The 12,495-nt window shown below is 44.0% G+C and overlaps 1 protein-coding gene across 1 annotated transcript; it reads left to right on the top strand.

Annotated features, from left to right (window-relative positions):
* Positions 1–2,008: 2,008 nt before the first annotated feature.
* Positions 2,009–5,479, top strand: LOC109753480 (protein FAR1-RELATED SEQUENCE 5). The gene is made up of 3 exons (XM_020312376.4): positions 2,009–2,537; positions 2,864–5,066; positions 5,164–5,479. Exon 2 carries the CDS (start codon positions 2,873–2,875, stop codon positions 5,039–5,041), a length of 2,169 nt encoding a protein of 722 aa, XP_020167965.1. The 5' UTR covers positions 2,009–2,537; positions 2,864–2,872; the 3' UTR covers positions 5,042–5,066; positions 5,164–5,479.
* The last annotated feature ends 7,016 nt before the right edge of the window (positions 5,480–12,495 follow it).

The following is a 12,495-nucleotide window of genomic DNA, read 5'->3' as shown; positions in this document are numbered from 1 at the left end:
AAAAAGTTGAAAATGCAAACACCTTTTCAAATTTAAAAACATCTAGTCAATTTAAAAAAAAAAGAGAAGGAAAATAAAAATTTAAAATAAAACGAAAGGAAAGTTTGAAAATAAAAATAAAAACGGAAACCACAAAACCATAGAAAAAGGGATCGCTTTTTGTGAGTAGGGGATCTGTACACCGTGCTTCTTTTTTGGAACATACATATATGCCTGACTTTTCTACATTTTCTCCATTGTGTGCAGCCTACACCCTGGATATTCAGTGGCCCATCGTGTCTTCTGTTGGATTATGTCCATTTTGTTATCGATTTTGAAATATTGCATTGCGCGTTAGAACAAGCATTTCTTCCAGTGAACACCTCCGCACACTACAGGTTGCAGTAATATACTCCACGACGATATTGAAATTGATTGATGATACGTCGACAGAATTACATATACTAGCTACACAAGTAATTTCTTGGTGATCCCACATAAAATTGTTCTATATGTGCAGTACTGTGCAGGATAGCGGTTGCTCCCCTGGTGGTACTGTTCTTCCTATCCCACAAATACTGGACAACAAGGATCACAATCGGTGTCATTGAGAAGTTCCTACTGATGCAACAAATGATCGGGCCGACAAGGTATTTTTTAGACGAAAAACAGCAAAGTTGCTGATTTCATTCATTAAGATCGGAGGAAACACCCCTCGAGAAAAAAATACTAATTTTTAGCAAAGAAGCCGTAGGAAAAAAATAAAGACAAAGTGCTATACAAATGTACAGTTGAATAGAAATCTTAGAACTATCCCATGCATCTCCTGTTTGCTGTTGTAGTTGCCAGTGCTTTTAACCACCAGCCCAAGATGTGATCTCCATCAGCGCAAGGCAGAAGATTATATGAGAATCTATACAAGGTTAGACAGTATCCCCAGATTCCAGCAGTGAAGGGGCAATTGCAGAGAAGGTGCATGCCATCTTCAATCCCAAGATGACATAACTGGCCGGTTGGATCATGTGGCCAGCCACGCTTAGCAAGATTGTTGGCAGTTAAACACTTATCTTGTACAAACAGCCATTTGAGTGTAACTACCATGGATCGATGCCAGAAGTCGATGTACTCACGCAACACCTCAATCCCAGGGTTTCTCTTCAGCAAGGTTGCCCACCTCCTATTTGTGAGACCTTCAGCCAAAGAAATTTTCCTGCTCTTGCTATGCTTGTATAAGTTGGGGAAAGAAATAGAGGGGATCTCGCCGCTTAACCAGTGATCATGCCAAAATGACACCTTGGTCCCACTGCCAATCTTGATGGTGGTGCTAGCAATAAAGAGCGCCTTAAAATGTTTGTCAATCGGTAGCTGCAGCCCTTGCCATGGTTTATCCGGTTCAGTGGCACTCTGCCATAACCAGCGGACTTTGAGGGCTCTTCCCTGAGCATACAGGTCAGGAATGCCCAGCCCTCCAAAATTAATTCGGGAGCAGACTAGGGACCAACGGACAAGACACTTGCCTCCACACACGTTGTCGGAACCTGCCCATAAGAATGCCCGATGGAGTTTGTCAATTTGCTTAATCACCCACTTCGGTTGGTGCACTGCCAGCAGGAGGAAGATGGGCATGGCCGAGGAAGAAATCCACCTAGCCTTCCAGGAAACGATCTTCTTAATCAACTTTTCAAGCAGCTCTTGGAAATCAGCAAGTCTCAACCTTCTATCTGACAGAGGCATCCCGAGATATGTGCAGGGGAAGCTAGATAACTGGCAGCCGAGGGCCAATTGCAAAGGAGAAATGTCCAGCCCTCCACACCGAATAGGAAGGATCTTGCTCTTGGACAAGTTAGTTATGAGCCCGGTAGCATTACCAAATGAGCTCTTTTACGGTACCCTGGTACTCCCAAACGACACCCAGGAGTACCATGCAGATCTGGCCGTCCGCACGGAGGGGCAAGGAAGTCATTTCCCAAAGTGCAGTCCGCTTGGCAGTTTTGACTTTTACACGCACAGTCAGTCGAAAGCCCAGCACGGTCGATATGTGAAGGAAAAAAAAACACTCGATCTAAATCCATTTCAGTCGCGATAAGGCCGCGCAGCGCCGAGGTGCCGCCGTCGGACACCCCCGCTCGGGGCCGACGTGCACCGGTCCACACCCCGAGCGCCGCCGTCCGACATCACCGCGCGCCACCGTCGTTCGCCGTCCGGAGATTGCGGCCGTCCGACATCCCCGAGCGCCGCCGTCCGACACCACCGCGCGCCACCGCCGTTCGCCGTCCAGCCGTCGGACCCCGAGCGCCGCCGTCCGACACCACCGCGCGCCACCGCCGTTCGCCGTCCAGCCGTCGGACCCCGAGCGCCGCCGTCCGACACCATCGCGCGCCACCGCCGTTCGCCGTCCAGATCGACGTTCTTCGACCCCGCCATCCGAGTCCTGCCTCGACGTTCTTTGACCCCGCTTCCCGAGTCCTGCCCTCGCCATCCCTCCAGCGGTTCCTGCTGCCGCCACCTGCCAACGCGCCCGCACGCCGACAATCGCCCGCCGGATAATTAGAGAACAGGTTCGTCGCCCGTTTTTCTCCAGCCATATCTTGCAATCTGTATGGATACATGACCAATAAATTGATCTTTATCAGAGTATACAGTTATACAGTGTCACTCGTACTAGTTGAAATCGTGGATCACCTTCAATTTGCGTCAGATCAACTAGAATGTCATAAAGGGTGACACTGGTATAATGAATGTTGCAATGTATATAGAAGACAGGTTATAATTCCTCTAGAATTTGTGTTAGTTTTTTGTTTATCTGAAGAATCACCTAAATTCAGACCGTTTGTATGACATTGATAGAATAAATGCGCTAAGTATGATGCTTTAATAATGGCAGGTTTGGAGGATGGATGGTCATAGTGTTAGCTTGGAGGAGATAGAAGAATATCACATAATGGTTAGTCAGATGTTTGCAAGCGAGAACCAAGGTTACGAGCACTACAACAGATATGCAAGAGCAAAAGGTTTTAGTGTCAGATTGGATGACAAGGAGTACGTGAAGGGCACCAGAGAGGTGAAAGCAAGACGTTTCTGCTGCTCTAAAGAAGGGCACCGATTGGAGAAGTACTTTCAAGCGACTGACCAAAAAAGGGAGCCACGGGCGCTGACCCGTTGTGGTTGCAAAGCTATGCTTGAGATCCAACATGATGCAGGCAGAGGTCGGTGGTTTGTTAAGAAGTTTGTTGATGTCCATAACCACCCGCTAGCCGACCCGGACCAATCTGCTTTTCTACGGTCTCACCGTCGGATGAACGATGCTCACAAGGCTGATGCAGTGGAATACGGACTTGGTGGTCTCCGTACGTTCCAAATCATGAATGTGGCTGAGAAACAGCATGGTGGCTATCCTCATGTTGGGTATATTTCCCGAGACCTGTACAATTTCTTCGCCAGGTACAAGAAAAAAAGAATCTTAGGCAGGGATGCTGACTTTGTGCTGAACCATATGAGAGTACAGGAAGAACGAGATGCTGAGTTTTTCTTCAAATACACCACGGATGATGAAGGACATCTTCGAAATTTATTCTGGGCAGATTCACAGTCTCAGATTGATTATGAAGCATTTGGAGATGTAGTTGTGTTTGACAGCACTTATCGGGTCAACCGCTACAATCTCCCTTCTGTTGCATTTGTTGGACTGAACCATCATCGTAGTACTATTGTTTTCGGGATTGGTGTTGTTTCAGATGAGACCCACAAGTCATACGAGTGCCTACTTCAGACCTTTGTAGAGGCGATGGGTCATAAGGAGCCCATATCTGTTATCACAGATGGAGACTCGGCAATGAGAAAAGCAATTAGGAAGATTTTGCCAAGGACAGACCATCGGCTATGCAGTTGGCACATTGAGCAGAACATGATACGCCACCTGCGTAATCCAATGCTTGATGACTTCAGAAAACTCATATACTGTCGAATGGGAGTTTACCAGTTTGAGAAATCATGGGCTGAGTTCAAGGTGAACTATGAGATCAAAGAGGAGAACGAATGGATGTCCAGAATGTACAAACTTAGGAAAAAGTGGGCCGCAGCTTATACCAAGGGAAGATATTTCTTGGGTATGCAGAGCAACCAGCGTAGTGAGAGTCTGAACTCTAGGCTCCACAATCATCTGGACCGGAAAATGTCGTTGGTTGATGTGGTGGAGCACACTGAGCACTGCATATCACGTATGCGGAGGAACGAGGCCGAGTTGGATGCAATATGTTCGCAGTCAGTTCCTTTCACTAGAATAGATGCTTGCCTGTTGGAGATAAATGCTGCTCGTATTTATACACCAAAAATTTTCAAGATGGTAAGAGATTGTATCCGGAGATCATGTGCATGGGTGATTCAAGAGCAAACAACAGTAAATGACTTGGTCAGGTATGAAGTTGTGTTAAAAGATGGAGCGGAAGGAGGGAGCAGACGTCTGTTCTCTGTAGAGTGTTCTTTTGATGGCTCGTTGATGAATGGTGCCTTCTGTCCTTGCCGTAAGATGGAGTGCGAAGCCATCCCTTGCGCGCACATTTTCGCTGTTCTTGTTTTCGTACGGGCAGCGACCATTCCTCCATGTTGTGTTAGCAAAAGGTGGACAATGGAAGCCAAGGCTGCATTCGTGTCAGTGAGAAATGCAAATACACATGTGTGGTCAGAAGAGATGAGTCGTTACCGTGAACTGAGAAACATAGCTAGTATTGCTCTATTCAAAGTATCAAAAAGCGGGGAGCGTTCGCAGGAGGTGAAAGATTATCTCCAAAGTATCATCGATGGGCCCATCGAGAATGATGATAACACCGAGGAGACAACATTTGGTCCTATACCCTCTCACTACACTGCCGCAAGCCATGCTTCAGCGGATAGAGTCCTTGATCCAAAAATAGTCGACACAAAAGGTGCTCCATGCAAGAAGAGAATGAAGCCATTTCACGAGACGTTGAGGGAAACGAACGGGCGGAAGAAGAGAACTAGAAGATGCGGCCAATGTAAAAGTTCCGAACATGACAGGCGCAGATGTCCAGATTTAGGGAAATAAAATTGATAGAAGCACAGTACCAAATGTAAGTTGATGTTCATGGCCTATTTATGGATTTGGGTTTGAAGTATGTTTTTTCTTTTTTATATATCATACAATATCATATTTTAACTTATATGCAGATGGTATACACGCCTGCACCGAAGTTATTTCAGCTGGCACAAGTGTTGTCACAGCAACCAACTGAGCCCCAAGAAGATCGAGAACTATGTTGCCAGTAGACATTTTTATGGACCTGTTAAATCTGTTGGCGTGACAGAGTTTATGAACGTTGTTTTTGTTTGCTTGCAGACTCTTATCACTTTGGTCGTGATACTTGATGACTATTGATTTTTTTTCATATCTGCTCGGTTTGTTTTGCTATGTATTGGCTCCAGCTTATTTAATGAATTGTAAGCACAAATTTGTGTTCAGTCTAAAAATCAGCTTCGTAGATCCGATTACGAGATATCCGACGATCTGTTTCGTAGATCCGATTTTTACGAGGAGGCGGCCATGTTGGTGGTCCTCGTATGTTTATACCTGAGATTTATTTGGGAGAGAATATAGAACAAATTTTATTTTGGCAGCGGGTGGGCATGCATGTTGTAGGCCCCGCTGCAAGATATGAAAGAATTTTGACTCCAAACGCACGTTGCGTCACGACCGGTCAGTATTTTGGGGGGTTTTCGCCGAAGAAATCCTAGAAAATGCATAGAATGTCAGATATCACCGAAACTTGGCATGCGTGCTTGCCATGATGACTCCAGTGTCTGGGAAAATTTGGGTCAGGTTGATGGATGTGGGCAAAAGTGCTTCTAGAATTGCCGTAGCTGCCCACCCGAACGGTCCCGGTTGAACATGGTGTACTTGTTGGCATGCACGAAACGAAACGTAATTTTGGCAGCGGGTGGGCATGCACGTCGTAGGCCCCGCTGCAAGATATGAACGAATTCTGACTCCAAACGCACGTTGCGTCACGACCGGTCAGTATTTTTGGGGTTTTCACGGAGAAATCCTAGAAAATGCATAGATTGTCAGATATCACCGAAACTTGGCATGCGTGCTTGCCATGATGACTCCAGTGTCTGGGAAAATTTGGGTCAGGTTGATGGATGTGGGCAAAAGTGCTTCTAGAATTGTCGTAGCTGCCCACCCAAACGGTCCCGGTTGAACATGGTGTACTTGTTGGCATGCACGAAACGAAACGTAATTTTGGCAGCGGGTGGGCATGCACGTCGTAGGCCCCGCTGCAAGATATGAACGAATTCTGACACCAAACGCACGTTGTGTCACGACCGGTCAGTATTTTTGGGTTTTCACCGGAGAAATCCCATTTTTATTAATTCTGTGTTCTTCATATTGTCGTGCCATGCTGAATACATCCAAAGTTCGTCACGATAAACGGTGTCAATTTTAATAGAATTATAGCGAGTTTCCTTTAGAAATAGATTAGTTTTTTTACCATGGTTGCAGATTGCGTTCTTCAAAAAAAAATCATTCATAACAACAAGAAGATATATATGGTTGCAGATTGCGTTCTTAAAAAAAAACATCATTCGTAACAACAAGAAGATATATATAGTTGCAGATTGCATTTTGCAAAAAAAAACATCATTCGTAACAACAAGATATATATGGTTGCAGATTGAGTTCTTAAAAAAAAAACATCTATATATACACACGCCCATACCGAACCCTTGCGCTCGTATTCATCCGCCGCCGCCGTCGTTTTACTTCGCTTTGATGGCAGAAGAACCATGCTATTTCCCTGCGGCAAGAAAAGCTTCGATGGCATCGGCACAACCTAAAGCATCGCCAGCTTCGCCATATCCTGATGGAAGAAGCAAGGTTCAGGTTAGGCAAACATCATCACACAAACTTTTTCATAGGACGTGTGCACAAGGGTACATTACGGACCTAGATTCATTTTTTTTTCAGATAATTGTTTACAAAGCTCTACTTAATTTATGCTAGCTTAAAGAGATGAGTATCCCTAGTTATCTGTTACCAAGTTTCAATCTCTTAGATATATTTCTCAAGTTAGATTATTTCCTACTGTTTGTTAGTTTGGCTTAGGCCCCAAGTTTGGTAGATCTATCATGTATAGAGAAGAATCTGGCTTCTTTTTGCCTCCAATAATCGCCATCAACCAAAACTTTGTTAGTCCTAGTAGGGTGGAATACAAACATAGATTTGACTCTTTTTTTAATTTTTCCCATATGAATGACATGTACCTATGTTGTTGTGCCTTTTATCAGCAAGCATCACCTGCCACAAATTCTTCCAGTAAGAAAAGTGGGATTACCGATTCACAGACTCCTACCACACCCAAGCTGCAGAAAGCACAGGTATGTACTAATATATGCCGAAAAATAAAATGTTGTATGATATGGAATTTCTAATTTCGTCATCTTCTAATGTTAGGATGCATCACCCGCCATGGCTTCTGTAAATAAAGCTTCTGTAAACAAAGCGACAACGACTAGAGAGAAGAAGGTATGTATTTTTTTTTTAAATTGGAACAACACACATAATAATAACTTGACAGTACAAAGCCTCTCTTGATCTTTCATCAATTTATCTAATTAGTACGATATTTACGTACAGGATACAATGTCCTGCTGTCAAGGTGCTATTTATGACCTTCTTTGGATTGTTTGCGATGATAATCAGAGGAAAAAGGTTGCAGAATCTAGTCTACATGGCTTACTACATCTACGTGATATTCAAATTCGTCGCCAAACAGTAAAAAAAACTAGCTGATACTTTCGATCCGGAAGTTGAGGCATTCATTGTGAACAACAAACAGTTAAAGATACATCTGGAAGATGTAGTTAATATCATGGATCTGCCTTCGGCAGGGGGGATCCCTGATATTAAACTTAGGTATGCAGACAAGAAGCTTGAGTCCGAAAGAAAACAGAAACAAGCCCAGCTGTTCAGATTATACGTAAACCCAAAAGAGCAAGCAATCACCTACAAGGGTCTGGTGCAACAAATAAGAGAAAGCAAAGGATCTACGGACGAACACTTCTTGAGGAGAATTGCTTTGTGTGCAATTTGTCGACTGCTATGTCCAAGTACAAAGTCACAAGTCAGTTCAGAATATTTGAACCTTATGTTGGATGATAGTGATGTAAATAAGATAAATTGGGCAACCCTGACACTTGATCACCTCATTGCGAGCTTTAAGCAGTACAAGAACAATAAGCAAACAAATCTTGCTGGCAACCTCGCTCTCTTACAGGTACTACGTAATGACTATTTATTTCCGCGTAACAATGTACTTGAGCTACGGTTTTGCGACTCATTTATTTTGACTATGTTGCAATGCAGGTGTGGTACTGGGAGAAATTTTATGTGAACAAAGTTAAGCACAATATAGATATAGAGTACTCTCCTCGACAGAAGCCTTTGATACAATCGTGGGACAAGGAGAAGGTGGCAAAGAGGGAACATGCCAGCTTCGCCGAGGGAGATGTAAGTAAAGGATTGTGTACATGATCGTGCCACATAATTGAGTTTTACTTTCTTTACTATCATGTACTAACTATTCATCTTATATTATTCAAAATAGATTATTGAGCACCTCATGAGTGACGTGGAGTACGTTCTACACAGACCTGTCTATGCTAGCAATGAAGTACGCGCAATCAGAACCATATTTACTGCATTTTCATACTACAAAACGTATTCTAACTATATTCATCCTTGTATATGCAGGGCCGGACGTTGCAACAAATTCATAGAACTGTGCAAGTAATAGAGAATAAAGTCATTGAGAAAGAATACACGGACGAATACAAGTACTTCAAGCCACTTGTTGACGGTCTAACTCACGTTGAACACAATACAAGCCTGACCAACAGAACCCTGCTTCGTGTTGTCAAGTGTTTGGAGGTAAAGTCTTATTCACTAATGCACAATTTTATGTTGCAAAAATGATGTGTGATAGCAAGCACCACTTATTTCCCATGCAGGCTAATAAGTTCGTTCTCCCCGATATATCAGATGAAGAAATTGAGGTAATTTAAAAGATAGTTTACGTATCTATTTGTGTGTCTTATTGCGTGTTAAACTCTCATTCTCCTTTATGTACAAGCCTTTTTGTAAGAAGGGCAACAAGTGCACATGGCACAAGGGACAACACAAAAGACATGAGGAAGGAGAATCTGAACATGATGAAGACAAAGGAGAATCTGAACATGATGAAGAGCAAAGAGAATCTCGTGAACATGACAGCAAGACACCTGCCAAGCGGCAGCAAGGGCTTTCAGGCACTAATCTAGGTGATGAGGATGATACAAGCAGTAAAGCCAACGGGACGGTGCGTCGGTCAAACAGGAAATCAAAGACCAATAAAGAAGACGAGTATTCATACTATGACCACGAAAAGAGGCAACTCGTGGTATGTCGCAGAAATCGTTGCCTGTCATGTAGTTGTATACCATTGTGCTTTCTTTATAACATAGATAAATCCACCTACTAATTGCAGGTCTGAAAGAAACACTACAATGGGTAAACAGACAAGATGATAAAACGCCTTTGGCCCAAATTGCTGAAATAACACTAAAGAAATCAACCCTGCATTCCCTAACAGCCAATAAGTTGCCGGACAACGATGCCAGATATGTGGATTCCTTGGTAAGTATTTCATGCTTCACTTATTACATCTGCACTGAAATATGCACTAATTAGTGCTCACTTGCAATACTAGGCCATTGATGCTGGCATATATATCAATCGCCCACCAGAGTTTGAGTTTGACATAAGAGATGGCAAAAAAATCTTTGTTGAGAGCACAATTAATGTGCAAAAGCTCGTTGCAGATATAGAAAATCACTGTATAGCAAGGAGTTCAAGAATTGACAAGGCTCGTTCGATCGAAAGGATCATTGCGTATCTTGATCATGACATGGTACAACACAATAACTACCTGCTGAATTTTATTTACTAATTGTTTGGTCCTTGCTCTAACATATATGTTTATGCAGATTTTTTACCCTTGAACTCTGGACCACACTGGTATCTGGCAGCCCTAGATGCGGCAGAAAGAGAAGTTCAGATTCTCAATTCAGCCCCTGGTGTTGGTCCAACAGATGAACTGGATCATGCGGTGAGAATATCCTTTTGTCCTCCTACTACTAGTGCAACTTGTAGGTTATATGCATTACTGAATACCAACAAACACTCTTCAGTTGGAAGCGATAACGGCGTGGTTCCAGAAGGCTGAAGAAAGAATTAAACAACTTCCAAACCCAACAAACTGGCCAGACTTCAACGTGGCCTCATGGAACAAGACGACAATCAAAGGGCTGCCAACCCAGAAAGACGGGTACACACGTTCATCACTATGTTCTTAATTTGTAAACTCGACCAAGGCAATTCAATCCTAATTCATACTTGCAGGAGCTCTTGTGGACTCTACCTTCTCAAGTACATAATGCTTTGGACGGGATCCAAACTATCAAAAACATTTTCAAAGGTGCGCATATTTAGACTATTTCATGGGTGCACTGTACATTACTTCCTTGGTTAAGGAAGTACTTTACATACAGATGGCGTACATTCCAGGATTATTTAACTGTTCACCATTTGTATGCAGAAAGATATAGATATGTACAGGAGACAACTTGCACATGACATACTCAACAGTGACAGAAATTCACTCCGGAAAAAACAGCAGCCAGACCAGACAAAGGCAATTCCTGAAGATGGAGTTTCTACAAAAAAAGAAAGAGGTCCAGGACGAGCACCAGGAATATATCTACACGGTAGATATGGCTTTCGCATAGACATTCGTCTTAAATCAAACATTCTCCCATTTGCTCAATAATTCGGTTTGTAAGCAACAATTTGATGTTATTTATCCGGCACTTGGTGTGCGACAATTTGCTCAATAATTCAGTTTGTAAGCAACAATTTGATGTTATTTATCCGGCACTTGGTGTGCGACTTCATTATTTGTATTCATGAGTCTCTTTATGTTAACACGGTATCTTGTATTACTACTCATGTTTGGACACTGACCAAATATGCTACCAACATATCCAATACGTCAAGAAATGAAGGATTGTTTTCTGGCCTTGCAGTGAGCTACAAAATAATGGAGAAAACATATTTTCTAACATTGCAAGTTCTTATTTGTTAGAGACATTGAGCTACAAAAAAATGGACAAAACATGGTGTCTATCATGTACTCAACATCATAATCTATTATCTGATTTCATCCATGCTAAAGCAATTACCAAAGATAATGAGAAGGGCTGGGTGATCTTACGAAAAAGCCATCATCTTGACAGAAAAATCCCCTTTCTACACGCTCCGGCGCCCCTAGATGGAGCAGCTGCTGGACGAGCGGAGGTTGAGGGGTGGAGCCAACTCCGGCGCACCTCGATGGAGCAGCTGCACGACGAGCGGAGGTTGAGGGGTGGAGGGCAGCCGGTCGGCGCAGCCACGTGGTTGAGGGAGAGGACAGCACCTGAGGTGGAGAAGGAGGAGGCGTGCGCCTCGCCAAATACGGCCGCGGTGGCTGCCGCATCCGCCGCCGGAGAGGCTCTCGCCGGAGCCGTACGCCGGAGATGGATAAGGCGGAGGCGCCTCGCCAAATACGTCCGCCGTGGCTCTCGCCGGATTTGGAGAAGGCGCCTCCGCCGGAGTTGGAGAAGACGGAGGCGTCCGCCGCCCTCCGCCGGAGATGGAGAAGGGGTGGAGACGAGGGGCCGCCGGAGATGGAGAAGGGGTGGAGACGAGGGGAGATGGAGAAGGGGTGGAGACGAGGGGCGAGCGGGGTGGAGACAAGGGGCGAGCGTACGAATGGATTAGGGCGAAAGTTTAGGTTCGGTCCTACTAAAAAAAAGATAATTATAACAGGTGGTGATTACCCTTTTACCCCTGTCACGGAGGTACTCCATCTGTTTCCGGTTAGTACTCCGTGGGACTGCTGTTGGAGTACCAGATCGCACAGTCCGTTGGATTAAGTAAAATGAACGGTGCCTGATCATTTTGGGGTACAGTAAAGGAGCTCTACCAAATAGCGTCAACACCTTTGTAACCACATCAAAATCATGTAACTCTGGTTTTAAGAAGATGATTACATCATCAACATATATGGAGGCACGGTGCATGATCATTTAGTTACCCAGGGGAGAAAGAATATTACTTCTCTGAGCTTTGTCCATAAGTCTCCCTAATCTGCCCACCACAAGCACAATGAGTAAAGGGGAGAGGGGATCTCCTTGCCGTAGGCCTTTTCGATGGAGAATTTTCTGGGTGGTATTAGAGTATGCAAGAATTCTGGTTGAGGCAGAGTAAAACAGGAATGAGATCCATCCTCTCCATTTTGGCCCAAAGCCCAAAACTTGCAAAGCTTTAACAGAAACTCCCAAGAGACAGAATCAAAGGCCTTGGAAATATCCAACTTGAGCATAACCGATGGTATTTTCTTCTGCCTCAAAGTCTTTGCAATTGCC

Source organism: Aegilops tauschii, chromosome 2 (genome assembly GCF_002575655.3).
Source record: "Aegilops tauschii subsp. strangulata cultivar AL8/78 chromosome 2, Aet v6.0, whole genome shotgun sequence".
Taxonomy (NCBI): Eukaryota; Viridiplantae; Streptophyta; class Magnoliopsida; order Poales; family Poaceae; genus Aegilops; species Aegilops tauschii.
Note: the sequence above shows the minus strand (reverse complement) of the source record. Positions and strands in the feature narration are given on the sequence as shown.

Coding starts and splice junctions, on each gene's coding strand:
- LOC109753480 (XM_020312376.4), top strand. CDS start 2,873: ATGGATGGTCATAGTGTTAGCTTGGAGGAGATAGAAGAATATCACATA.